At 37.7% G+C, this 14,787-nt stretch overlaps 1 protein-coding gene and 1 pseudogene across 1 annotated transcript; one reads left to right on the top strand and one right to left on the bottom strand.

Moving 5' to 3' along the window:
* The first annotated feature begins 5,850 nt into the window (after positions 1 to 5,850).
* Positions 5,851 to 6,792, top strand: LOC124248799 (olfactory receptor 1J1-like). The gene has a single exon (XM_046679309.1). It carries the CDS (start codon positions 5,851 to 5,853, stop codon positions 6,790 to 6,792), a length of 942 nt encoding a protein of 313 aa, XP_046535265.1.
* Positions 6,793 to 13,531: 6,739 nt separating this feature from the next.
* LOC124248789 (olfactory receptor 50-like) lies at positions 13,532 to 14,531 on the bottom strand (annotated as a pseudogene).
* Between the last annotated feature and the right edge of the window lie 256 nt (positions 14,532 to 14,787).

The following is a 14,787-nucleotide window of genomic DNA, read 5'->3' as shown; positions in this document are numbered from 1 at the left end:
TTATTTCAAATAAAAAATGTGTTAGATGTTTTATGATTTTTCCATTTACACAGAAGAAGAAATTGAGGCTGAGAGGAATTAAGTGAATAGCCTGAGTCCACACATTTTGGCAGAGCTTGCAATTGAGATCTGTGTTTCCCAAATACCTTTCCCTTGCAATTACATGTATATGGTGCTGAGTGTCAGAAGCATTTGTGATCCTGTTTATCCTTAGTAAGACCTGAAGAAAGAGTCAGCCATATTCCAGTCCCTTCCCTTGCTTTTCTTTCTCTCCTCTCCTCTTTCTTGTCTCTCTATTCTTCTTCTCTTTTTTCAACTTTTCTTATTCAGCTTATTTCTTTTAGGCAATCTTATCCTCTTCTTTGTGAACAACCCATGAGTTTCTATCTGTATGCAAGATATATTCACCTGTCTCCTGAATTTTTTTCCAAGGATGACCCATGGGTACTTCATACACAGTGTGTTAAAAACTCAAATCTGTTTCTACTTCTATGTCACTTATCTCAATGAATAGCACAAACATACACCCAGCTGTACAAACCATACATATAGATAAGTTTTTAACTCCTTTGTTTCCTCACTTTCTACAGTCTTATCAAAATCAACTCACATTAAAATTACCACATCCCTTAGATTTTAACTCTAAAGGAGACTTAAATTCAATTAGTTCTCTCCAACTCGATTATCTCTGTTAGACATACTTCCATAATCTCTTACCCAAATGGCTGCTACCACTTCCTAACTAGTCACTTTGCTTCCACTCTTTCATCCAACCACTCTATTCCTATTCTGCTGACATTTCCTCCACCCACTGTAAACACAATGTAATTATCCATTCTTCATCTATAGTGACAGTTTTTAATATGACACTGTCAATATTCTGATCAAATTCTTCTATGGCTCTTCTTTTCCTTTTTGATAAAGTGCAAATTGTTCAGCATGGCTTCCACAGTACTGCATGATTCATTCCTACTAATTTCTCTGGCCTCATCTCAAACCTCTTCCATTGTTGAAGTGTACATTTCAGATATTCTAATTTTTCTAATAACAGTTTTCCAAATTTGTCATTCTATCTACTCTCCAGGTCTTTTCCTATTTCTCTCTTTTTATCCCTTCCAAATATCTGCCTTTATGCTGTTCATGTCACGTTTTACTTGTCTTGATTTTCTTGAATCTGCTTACATGTAACTTCCTACAAGACTCTTACCTGACCCCTTAAATTTGAGTTTGATACTCTTCCTTTGTGCTTCCATAGCACACAGCACCCACCTTCATTGCAGCGTTTGAGACACACATTGTCTTGTCTATTTTGCTCACTACACTAGGAGCTTTTCTGAAAGAAAAAAAATATGTGTTTTCAAATGTTTACTCCTCCTACTCACAAAATCCTTGCCACATAGTTGACACACAATATTTTTATGAATTAGTAAATAAATGAATGAATTATTGGAAAAAATAATGAATAAAATGCCTCCAGTTAAGCATTTCTCTCTTCTCTATATTTGCCAATCTGAATGAAACAAATTTCCAAAGACTTCTCACACTCATTCTTGTGGTTAAATAATATATCTTGAGCCCTGAGTATGTGCCAACTATTATGTGTCATAACTGACAAAAAAATCAATACATGCATTCATGTATTGGCCCAGCTGTCTGTCTGTGCTGACTACGCTGTTCTCCACTTCTTCTGTGACCTTGCTGCCCTACTCAAGTTGTCCTGCTCAGACACTTTCCTCAACCAATTGATAATCTTTACTGTGGGATTAACAACCATTGTGCTTCCATTCTTAGGCATCCTGGTTTCTCATGGCCATATTGGGGCCACCGTCCTCCAGGTTCCCTCTACCCAAGGGCATCTGCAAAGCCTTGTCCACTTGTGGATCTCATCTTTCAGTAGTGATGCTTTACTATGGGGCAATTATTGGACAGCTGCTATGGGAAGGAAAATTCCTTGACAAGTGTTTTTATTCCCTAGGGACTGGTGGAAACTCTCCTCTCCAGTTCTGGATTGAATATGGGAAGGAAGAAGCCCATATGATCCAGAGCCTACTATTACAAGGGAGGGATCACAGTGCAATGGAATTAGGCTTTCAGTTTGAAGTTAATGTGTTTGGATTTGAATCTTCATTTTTTTGCCAATTTCTTTTGAGCCACTCAAAAACAGTAAAAAGAAAAATGCTTTTCCTCAAGAATTATTGTGAGGATTAGATGAACTCATAGATGTGAAAATTTTGTAAAAATAAAGGAATCTGCAAATAATAAACGTCCTTATTTATATTCCTCTACGAGTTGACTATCTTTAGTATCCAGCAAAGGCACATCTCCCCTGGGAATGGGTACAGAAAATGCAATAATACTCCCATATTGCCCCTCACCAACAATTTGTGGCCTAGGTCCCCTGAGTTCCCAGACTGGCTCATAAAAAGTGGATGCCTTTGTCATTGTCAGGATCTCATGAAAAAGAGAGCATGTACCGCATTCTCATTTCAGGGTTGAGCTTGTGACTTTTTTCTTTGTCCCAGCTCTCAGTCTTTTGGAGAGAAAATGAAAAATTAGTTTGTGCCCCAGAAATGACAGTATTTGAATTTTTCACACCCACGTTAGGTAAGGACAGCATTTATAGACTTCATTCAACAATACGTGTGTGCATGTGTGTGTGTAAATGATCTGTTACAAAATCTTGCAGATTCGTGGCAGGCAATTTATACAATTTTGTTGTGTCATCTTGAATAACTTATGTAGACACAATAATTATAATTCCATGGGGTTTGTACTTTCCTGTCTAGGAAAATGTTATCTCTTTCATAGTTTTGGTGAATATCTGGCCTGCATCCAAGCTATGAGCAAAACTTTCAAGCATTAAATATAATAATAATAATAATGATAATAATAATAATAAGTAATTTTGCAAATAATTTTAAAGATACATATATGTAATTTTCTATTATGTTATTTCAACTATTATATCATGAGCTTTTCAGGAACTCATTTTATTGGCTATGTCATATTACTTCCAATGGATGTGTACCATACTTGCCTTAACCTTTGCCTTACTGATAGAAATTAGGTGGTCCATCAAAAACATTGACCAGAGTCTGATCTGCTTGTGTCCTGGAGTCTTGGGAAATTCACTTTATGAGCAGTCATCTTTGTAAATCCAGTGGCTGGTATCCTAGTCTCTCTATTCACTTCTGACCATCTGCCTAAGGACTGAGGCAATACATCCATCCAAAGGCTTTGATGAAAATTACAGGTCCCATCTTTTTCTCTTTAATGAGGAGAACATATTCACATGTCTCTTTTTCATCAAATTATGCTCTAATGGAGGCAATATATCATAGTGTTTGGAACATGGTTTTGAAATCAGGTAAATCTGGGATTGAAGGATCTGTTCATCATTTTCATGCTGAATGATTTTAGTCAAATTACCTACACTTTCTAAGCCTTAATTTCCAACAGGTTGAATGAGAATAATGCCATTTTTGTGGTCCTCTTAAGATGATATGATATAAAATATATGCCACAGCATCTGGCCTATATTATTCCCACAGTAAATATGTGACTAATGAATAATTGTTACAATTTTATTGTTATTATTGATATTACCATCTAGGCATCTATCTTGAATCCAAAGATTTTCATTGATCATCAAACTTCCTGATTTATTTCCTGAAATTCTTAAGTGTTCTCAGGCAGCAAGAACTGTCTTGCTTGAAGATATAGTTAAACAAGGCATGTAACATTGTGGGAATAATATAGTCTTTGAAGCCAGATAGACCTGTGATCAAATCCCGGGTTCAAGGTATACTAGTGCTATAATATTGGGCAAGTTTCATCACTGAGTCCCAATGTTCTCCTCTCTAAAATGAGTACCAGGATGGCCCTGTTGAAATGTTGTGAGAAAAAGTGAACAGTATTTGAAAAGCACCTGATGAAATTAGGTGTTAAATTAGATTTTATTAACAGTGCAACTATTTCCAGCCCTGAAGCAGTCATCTCAGCCAAACTAGAAAGAGCAAATTTGTTCTCAGTGTCCACAGCCTCTGCTTTCATCTTGCCTGTAATCCCCATCCGTATCCCACCCTCAGTTTGTCTGAGGAGGTTAGTGCCTTGTTCTGCCATCCATACCTGGTCCCCAAATACAAACAGCTCCCAGACATTCCATGTCTGTGACAGTGCTAGCCAGAGGCTCTCTCTCCCAGGACTATTTACTTTTTAATTGAATCTATAGTTGAGATCTTAAAGCCCTTTTTTCTCTTGTTAAAAGAATTTTAGATACCAGCAGCCTATTGAGGGTGGTATTTCCGGTAGGGATGTGGAAGGCTCAATGTTGTTATGGAAGTCACACTACACAGTCACAGTTCTGCATGTCTCCTCAAGCAAAACTGACCCAGGTAATCTGAGGAATCTTAGGAAAATTAGAGAGTGTTCCATCACTGATTTTCCACAATCCTTGAAGATTGTGGAGTCAGGGTTGGATCTCTTGGGATTCTGCTGGAATCTGTGCAGAAAGCCTTCTGCCTCTAGGACTAAGTGGAAAACTATCTTTCACTTGTTTCTGGGAGACCTAATGGTAAAGCATTCATAAATATCATGATTTGATATATGCTTCCAGACTTTATAGGGAGCCACTTGGCTACTCAGCTGTAGTCACTGAAAGTTATCATTTAACATGAATTTTCAACCCTGGATTGAGTTAGTTCATAATTGCACTCTTTCTTTCACTCAGTTGGTGCTGAGTGAACTGGGTCTGGTATATGGTTGCTTTCTGAATCCAGCTGACAAAGTGATGGTGAGGCCAAGTCATCATTATAAACATGTCTGTTTCTAGGTCTCTATTTTCCTTCACTGTTTTATTGGTTTATATTTGTAATAATACATTATTTGTTGTAATCAATGTAGCTTTATAAAAGCTTCGATATGTTATAGTGAATCTCAACCTTCTCTTTTAAAACTATATAGATATTTTGATAAATATTGATGTGGGTTAGGAAATAAATCTCTAATGGGTTATTTTAGAGACACCAAACAGATTAGAATTCCTTTTTAAAGTTATGTGTGACTTTTAGATTGTCCTACTTTGAATGTGATGCCATGTGGTAACTAATGGAATTATTAGGGTTAGACCTGGGTCTTGAACAAGACCTGATCTAAGTTTCTTAAAGAGGCCACCATGATGAATTTAATTAGATATGACATCTTTTATTTGATCAACAAATTTATATTGTGTATGCAATAATTGTCTGCAATGGGTTCTGGGTCTATAATCAAAGCATAAATTAGAAATAATCATGGAATGGGTAGAGCAGCAGAGGATACAGGATTAAACAGCTCATTACACACAAAATTATGAAGGTTAATGAGGTTTCTGATGTCAAATCACTTGTTTTACTTCCAGAGATCAAACTGAAGTCACAGTACTTTGGTCCAAAATCTTGCTTCTCTTCTTCTTTCCTCAGTGACTGTGAGACTGTCTACCTCAGCTATCCAATCTGAAGGTGGAAATAACAGCAATACCTACCTAGCTTGCCTAGTTAAGACTGTTGAATCAGCCACTACATGTAAGCTATTAGAACAGTGCATCAGGACAGCATTTCATAAACATTAATTGTTAATATTATCATTTACAGAGGATGGGACCTGATTAAGAACGAAAGCGGCTGTATATAGTAAACCTACACTTTTTCCACATATATCTATCAAAACATGCATCAAATATAGGAAAATATGGGTGAAGGCATTCCCTAGATCAAAAGAATATCTCTATTATGCTATGCCACGATGATCATTTTTTTTTATCCTAAGACATTCCTTTTCTTTTCAACTTTCCCCTCCAGCTGATGTATTAGTATGAGAAGGGAGAACCAGAGCGGTGTGTCCGAATTCCTCCTCCTGGGGCTCTCCATTCGGCCCGAGCAGCAGGGTGCATTATTTACCCTGTTCCTGGGCATGTACCTGATCACGGCGCTGGGGAACCTGCTCATCATCCTGCTCATCAGGCTGGACTCTCACCTCCACACCCCAATGTACTTCTTCCTCAGCCACTTGGCCTTCACTGATGTCTCCTTCTCATCTGTGACTGTCCCTAAGATGCTGATGAACATGCACACTAAATACAAATCCATACCCTATGCAGGGTGCCTTTCACAGACATATTTTTTCATATTCTTTGCTGCTGTGGACAGTTTCCTGATCACTTCAATGGCTTATGACAGGTATGTGGCCATCTGTCACCCTATGCATTATACAGTCATCATGAGTCAGAGCGTTTGTGTCATGCTAGTGGCTGGGTCCTGGCTCATTTCCTGTGCTTGTGCTCTTTTGCACACCCTCCTCTTGGCCCAGCTGTCTTTCTGTGCTGACTACACTGTCCCTCACTTCTTCTGTGACCTTGCTGCCCTACTCAAGTTGTCCTGCTCAGACACTTCCCTCAACCAATTGGTAATCTTTACTGTGGGGTTAACAACCATTATGCTTCCATTCTTAGGCATCCTGGTTTCTTATGGCCATATTGGGGCCACCATCCTCCAGGTTCCCTCTACCCAGGGCATCTGCAAAGCCTTGTCCACTTGTGGATCTCATCTCTCAGTAGTGACACTTTACTATGGGGCAATTATTGGTCTATATTTCCTTCCTTCATCCAACAACACCAATGGCAATAACATAATTGCATCATTGATGTACACAGTGGTCACTCCCATGTTGAACCCCTTCATTTATAGCCTGAGAAATAAAGACGTGAAGGGGGCATTGAGAAAACTCCTGAGTAAGAAAACATATTTTTCCATCTGATACTTACTTTTGTTTTTAAATACTTATATGATCTTGTCTCCACAATTACATGTAAATACACATTATTAAAAATATAGCTCACTTGTCCTCCTTCCACAGCTGTTGCTCAGAAATCTTGGCTGACATTATGCTCGCACCTTCTAAGAGGAGTATTAAAATGTTACATGCTTTCTAAGAATTAATTTGCTCTTTTCTTGGATAATGGGGATTGTAAATACTTTGAGGATGCTATGTCACTTTGGCTGGTATCACTGACTAGAAGCTGTCAGGATGACCCTTTCCCAATATTAGAGTTGTTATAAAATGTGTTTGGCCTTTCACATTTCCATTTCTAAAGAATTTTCAATTTTGGTGACAAACTGACTTCTCCTTCACCCAAGCACCCAGGCATGCCAGGACCCTGAGCACTTCTAGAACTTTCAGGGAAAACATATTAAATTTTACCCTCCTTACGTAATAATTAATACACTACTTTCTTGTCCTTCAGGAATAGAGCCCATGCTTTCTTACCCTCCAAACACATATAGATATTCAGCAGCAAAATAAATGTCACCTCTATTGTCTCAGCTACTGGTTGAACAGCTTAATATACATTAAAATCAACTAATTTAATCCTTACAACAACCCTAAGAGATATGTAGGGAAAACTCAGTCTCAAAGCGCTGAAGACTTCCTTTAAACTGCAGTTAGTGAAAGGAAGATTTCGGTCTTGGCAGTCTGACTCCAGAGTGATTCAGCCAAGGACTATGATTGTTTATATGGATTACTGTGCCCTGAGGAGGAATAATTAGCTCAGCCTAGTGGCAGAGGATATGAAAAACTTGCCAGAGAAGGTGTTGCTCTACCGGAGACTTAAAAAATTAGAATTATCCAGGCACATGAAATTCTATCTTGTCCTGATGAGCAAAGAAAGAGGGAGCAGCACGTGTCTGGCTGTGAAATTGGAAGTTTTAGCTGATATATCAAGATTTGATAGACACAAAATACTAAAGTGAGTTGTAAGAGGCAAAATGAAGATGTTTGTAGGAAATGCTCAATAATCAATTTCATAATTTTTGAGCCTCTCAACGTGGATGTGTATCTAAAAAGTGCTAAGAACTGGAGATGAGAGGTTCTTGTAGAGCGATGTGTTTTGTTTTTTGTGTTTTTTTTTTTTGACAAAGCTGTACAGCAAACCCAAATCTTCCAAGAGATTAGGGGGCGCTTTCCTCTTCTCTTGAAGTTTAGTGGCAGAAGTTTCAAAAGAACCATTTAAATAGTTTGATGTATGTCCCTTGCTTTTATGAGAGTGAGAGAAATAGGAACAATGAAATAGGAGGGGAGAGAGAAAGAACTGGAATTATAGAATAGAATTATATTGGGAAACACTTTTACTTCTTTTCATGGTGGGACAAAATAAGCAAAAATGTTCCCTATGGACCACAGGTGGGTTATGTGTGAGAGAGAAATGATGCAAAACCATTTTCAATTCTTATCAAGAAAACCCATTAGAAATCTAGGAAGCTCCAAGAGAGAATAAGAGATCTGAAGGGAATATACCACCACAAAACCAAGGGCTATGAGGAGAAGCTTTCACAGGAAGAAATATATTTAGTTATATCACAGAGATGCCAGCCCAGAAGTCATTGAATACCTCCTGGCCTGGAAGTGACAATAAGCGAATGAGTCTGTTTTAACCACCATCCAGGTCAAGAGAAGTCAAAACCTTTTAATAGGGTAGCAACCCAAAAAGCATGTTATCGTTGTCCCTTTCTCTTTCTTCCTTCCATACTCCATCCCCAGAAGGTGAGTTCAGCAACTCCAACTAGACTTGAGAAAAATGAGGGGACAAGAGATAATATACTGTATGACTCCTCTCTGGACTTCAGATGTTTGCCTGCAGCCAGATCCAATGAGGGAAAATGAAATTTAACTACAGAATTGAGGCAGTGTTCATGATAGGAAGTAATCTTTACCCTTTCTAATACCTAAGGGTTAGAAGAGAATTTATGGTGTTCATAAGAGATTTTATTCAGTTGAAGAGTGAAACAATCCTCAATTAAATCAGTTTTGAAAGAATAGCAGGAATAAATTACATCTTCTGAGAAGTACTTATTCAAGATTCCAGATATTAAGTGTTGTATATTGGATTATTGTTTAAAAAAATATTTACTCCTTCCTTTTCGTTTCCAAGGCAGGAATGTACTTTCACACTCCACTGATGTTAGGCGTGCCATTGTGACACAGGGCTTTTTCACCCCCCTGTATATCAGTTAACTCTTGCCACAAAAATGCTGGATAACAAATGACCACAAAATCTCAGCAGGCTTCAACAATAAGCATTTATGTTACCTATGAATCTGAGGGTTGTTTGATGCTTGGCTGATCTACCTTAGGCTGATCTAGCTTGGGATGGTTGTTTTTCCAGACTTGGCTGGTCTCACTCATGCTTCTCTGACCATCTTCTGGTTATCTGACCTAAAGTGGGCTCATCTAGGTTGGCTCTGTCCCTTGCATCCTCATCCTGTTCCTGGGACTTGTGTATGGGCACTCTCAGCCTCCCACAGAATCCCTCTTTCTTGTCCTTATGTCCTATATTAGATTGTCTGTTGTTAACTTAGCATCATCATCACCCACTTGGAAGGCTTGTCTTGCATTTTGGTGGTCAGACTGGAAACTACATTTTCCGGATTATTCTTTTCTGTATTGTTCATATTTAATGTTTTCCAATGAGAGAAACTCGTGAGAGATTTAGAAGGCAGAGGGGAAGCCATTCCTCTCTGGAGTTAATTGTAGCTGGAAGTATCAGCAGATGTGAGATTCATAGTAGTTTCCAACTGAGCTCCTAAGAGCCACCTGCATTACTGCTACAGACTGAGATACCTGTAGGAGTTCTTCAGTGATTCTTGAGATTTGCAGCTACTACACATTAATCTTTTGAAACTATCTATTTTATGCTTTAGGCTGAAATCTTTAGCTTTGGCTTTTTTAATCTTCAAAGGCAACTTCTTTGGTTTTTCTCCAACCTTGCAACAATTTTGTAGGCAAACACTTTTGTTCTACTCTCTTGAACAAATCCTTACCGATACGCTTCAACTTAAAGATTACCCATCATTTACCTGCATCTATTTTTTTGCAGTACAGATGAAATTACCTAATTGATACTTCCATTATTAGTCGAGGCCATCTATTGCAGAGTAGTGGAGAAAAAAATAAAGTCTTTAAAATTGATTACTTTTAAAAACTTCATTATTTATATGAAAAACATTAAAATGAATCTCTACCTAACACATTAAAAACAATCAACTTCATATATTTCAAGGAATTTCAAGGAATGAAGGCAGTTTGAAAACTTGACATAAAAATAAAGCACGCTATCTCTAGGTACCTGAGAGAGGGAAGTCTTTTTTTTTTTTTTTTGAGGAAGATTAGCCCTGAGCTAACATCTGCTGCCAATCCTCCTCTTTTTGCTGAGGAAGACTGGCCCTGAGCTAACATCCATGCCCATCTTCCTCTACTTTATATGTGAGATGTCTGCCACAGCATGACTTGACCAGCAGTGTGCAGGTCAGCACCTTGGATCCAAACTAGCGAACTCCTGGCCGCCGAAGCAGAATGTGCAAAGTTAACCCCTGCACCACCAGATTGGCCCCCAGGGAAGTCTTTTTTTTTTTTTAAATTCTAATATATTTGGTTTAAACCAGATTGAAAAGCAAATAATTTACTAGCCAATGTCAGTGAAAGCCACTTGCAATATATACAACTGACAAAGGATTTATTTCCAGATTATATGGAGTCTGTCCTACAACACAATAAATACAAGAGTAAGAATCCGATAAAAAAAGCAGGGAAAAGAAATAATCATGTATCTCACAAAAGAAAATTTTGTGTCAATAAAGATTGTGATGGCTGCTCTAGTGGTGCAGTGTGGATCTTATAGTAGGTTGAGGGCATTTCACTATGTGGTAATTCAGGGACCAGGTTCAATTATCTCTCAGGGCAGCAGGTCATTTGCTTCCAGACCATAGAGGAGAAGACACATACTCTTCTTTAAAATTCTACCCAGGAATGTCACATTCTCCTCCAGTGGGGAGAACATGCCATGTACCTACATCTAGATTAGTAGAAAATGTGGCAACTGCCTCCCAGTGACAACTTTACATGTTTACAGGAGGTCATGAAATTTTGGTGGACAGTCAGCCATCTCTGCCACATATATCCAATAAGCATATGCTAAGATGCTCTACCTCATTAATAATCAGGGAACTAGAAAGTAAAACTACAATAAGATATAATTTTCTACTCACCGGAATTGCAAAAATTAAGAAGCCTGTCAATACCAAGTGTTGTTGAACAAGTAAAGTAATAGGAATTCTCATATCAGGTGGTGAAGATTTAAATTAGTATAATTTAAAAAAAATTAATAGAAAATTTCTTAGAGTAGTTTTAGTTTTACAGAAAAATTGAGCAGAAAGTTTCCATATACTTCTCCTCTACCCCTACCCAGTTCCTCTATTATTAACATCTTGCATCCATGTGGTACATTTGTTATGACTGAATCAACATTGGTATATTATTAACTAAAGTCCACAGATAACATTAGAATTCACTCTTCGTGTTGTATATATTTTTTTCGACAAATACATAATGACATGTATCCACTGTTGCAGCATCATACAGAATAGTATCACTGTCCCCAAAATCCCCTTTGCTCCACATATTTATCCTTCTCCCCACCAAGCCCTGAACTCTGGTTACCACTGATCTTTTTGCTGTCTCTATGGTCTGCCTTCTCCAGAGTGTCATATTGTTGAAATCATACAGTATGTAAACTTTTCATACTGGCTTCTTAGTAGAACTATTTTAAGAAGAGTTTAGCAGCAATAGTTAAGTTGAATATACACATGCCCACGATCCAGTAGTTCTTCTTCTGGGTATAGAATTTACGGAATATCTTGCATATATGCACTAGATGATGTACAAGAATGTCTGCAGCAGCATTGTTTGTAATAGCAAATGCTGAAAGCAAACAAAACAGCCATAGAAAATAGAACAGACAAGTTTATTAGAGCCTCACAATGGAATATTATACAGTACAGATGAATTTCACAAGGGCAGTATTAGACAGCAAAAGCAAAGCCTATAAAAATAAATATAATATTATTCCACTTATATGCAGTTCTAGAGCAGGAAAAATTGAAGGATAAATATATAAGTGTTAAAACTTTAAAGAAAAATAAGAGAATATTGGAAATATTAAAGATACTGGGTATTTTTAAGAGGAGAGGAAGATACAAATGAGGAGAAGATACAAGGGGCTTAACAATATTGATAATTTTCTACTAGATTAGCCTGGAGATTGTTAAGTGATTACTCTTAATATTATTCTTTAAAGTATGATTAGATTTCACATATATTAAAAAAATACATATGCACCTATATATACACAAACAACATACTATATATATACACATACATATTTATACTGTATATGTTATATAAGTTCTTTCTATTGTATGCAATTTTAATATTTTTTAAAGTTTAAATAAAATTTCCAAGTAAAATGGGTAAAAATATTGCTCAAGTTTGAAACATATTGAAGTTATTTGAAGTACTCAAGATTTGACTTCACACGTAGAGTAATTTGAGTACCACCTCCACTAAATAAGTGCTAGTTTTGTGGCACTGGGCAACTTGCTAAGCCTCTCTTAATAGAAATCACTTCCTTTATTCCAATTACTAAGATTAAATGGAATAATGGATACAGAAATATTTGTCACAGCTATCAGCATATAGCAATGAAGTTAGCTATGATTGCCTTGAGCAGAGGTAGTTCCTCAAGGACTGAAGACAAAACTTTACCATTTCAGATGGAAACATAGGACTCTATATTCACGAACTTGGGACAGGGAAGTACTTTTATTAGAATTCAGGTATATTTAAACTACACTAAGTGTTGCCTGAGTTCAATTCAGGTTGCCCAGATTTCCCAATATTCTTACTAGACATTCTTAGCACCATATCATGAAAGACTGAACCACCTCATCAGAGTAGACTCATCACCCATACTCACATCATCACTTGGAAAGCAACTTTAAAATCTCCACTCTCACTACCATGCTTCACACCAATTGGCCAAATTGGCCATCCAAGGACACAGAGGGCTACAGTCAAGTTTGAGTTCACCACCTGGGACCAGTATCAGTCCTATCTGGTCAATTTTCCTGGTCTTTTACAGAAAATCATCTCATTTCAATTTTTGGTCAGGTCCTCTGAATTTATGGGAAAAAAATGTCATACTAAAATACTATAAACATAACTGCAACCAAAATTCAGACAATTGATATGAAATTAGAAATAAAAATAAAACTCAATATCTAACTGATGTCATTCATAAAAATAAATTTCAAATGTATTACAAAATTAAACACAAAAATAAAATCAAGAAACTGCCAGAAGGAATATTTTTGTTATCTTGAGAAGGGAAAAACTGCTATATAAGAGTTGTAAACTATAAAAAAATAAAAGACTGAAAGCTACAACTTCATAAAAATTATAAATAAACCTTTCCCATGACTCTCTAAAATGAACAAAAACTAAACAGAGAAGAAAACTAAGTCCAAGTGAAACAGAGACTGAAGGAAGAATGTCACATCAAGTTTCACTAAAAAGCAGCTATTCAGAGAGGAAAGGATGCTCGTGTTGCATGTGCAGGATGAAGCAAGACTTATATTAGCTTAATAGGAAAAAAAAATGCTCATCATGGTGAAAATTTTCCTCTACTGAGTACATTCCCCAGAGCTCCTTTCATATCCCTATTCCTCAGACTGTAGATAAAGGGATTTAGCATGGGAGTGACCAGACTGTAGAATACAGCCACGATGACATCCTTGTCATTGGATTCACTGTATGAGGGGAAAAAATACAGTCCAATAATTGCTCCATAGTACAGAGATACCACGGAGAGGTGAGAGCCACATGTGGACAAGGCTTTGCCTATTCCCTTGGTGGAGGGGACTTTAAGGGTGGTGGCCCCAATGAGACCATAAGAGACCAGGATGTATATGAATGGCAGGGTAATGACTACTGCTCCCACAGTGACTATAATCAGCTCATTGACTGTGGTATCTGAGCTGGACAGCTTAAGTAATGTGGAGAGGTCACAGAAGAAGTGGGGGAGAATGTTATGTCCACAGAAAGAGAGACGGGCCAGGAGGAGGGTGTGCAAAAGTGCGTTAGTGCAGGATAGGACCCAGGACACAGTTACTAGCAGGAAACACAACTTCTGACTCATGATTGTGGTGTAGTGGAGGGGGTGACAGATGGCCACATACCTGTCGTAGGCCATTGATGTGAGAAGGAAGCTGTCAAGACACCCAAACAGCAAGAAGAAATACACCTGGGAAATGCACCCAGAATATGAGATGGATTGACTCTGTGTGTGCATATTCATGAGCATCTTTGGAGCTGTGACTGATGAGTAAGAGATATCAGTGAAGGCCAAGTGACTGAGGAAGAAGTACATGGGAGTGTGGAGGCAAGAGTCCAGCCTGATGAGCAGAATGATGAGCAGGTTCCCCAGCACTGTGGTCAGGTACATGACCAGAAAAAGAGTGTAGTATACACCTTGCTTCTCTGTCCAGATGGGGAGCCCCAGGAGGAGAAATTCAGACACACTGCTCTCATTATCCCTCCTCATCTTCTTCTCTTTTGCTGGAGATAAAAAAAAGAAATGAAAATGTGAAAGTATGAGAAATCATTATGACTATCACGTAATGAAACATGGTTTGAACTTGTCAGTACATGAATTTTAACCTGAATGGCTCATGCTTTTTACCCTACTGATGGGCTAGTGTTTCTCTGACTTCAGGTTATTATGCATCCATCTAGAAACCAAAAGAATCTCTTTTGGAGAAACCATGAAACATCAGAATGATGATATCAGAACAGGTTCAAATGAGGAGTCCAGGGGTTCATGACAGAAATCTGAGACTAGGAAATTATGGTTAAGGTTAA

This window comes from Equus quagga, chromosome 1, assembly GCF_021613505.1.
Source record: "Equus quagga isolate Etosha38 chromosome 1, UCLA_HA_Equagga_1.0, whole genome shotgun sequence".
NCBI lineage: Eukaryota > Metazoa > Chordata > Mammalia > Perissodactyla > Equidae > Equus > Equus quagga.
The sequence above is the reverse complement of the archived record's forward strand: the minus strand, read 5'-3'. Positions and strand labels throughout refer to the sequence as shown.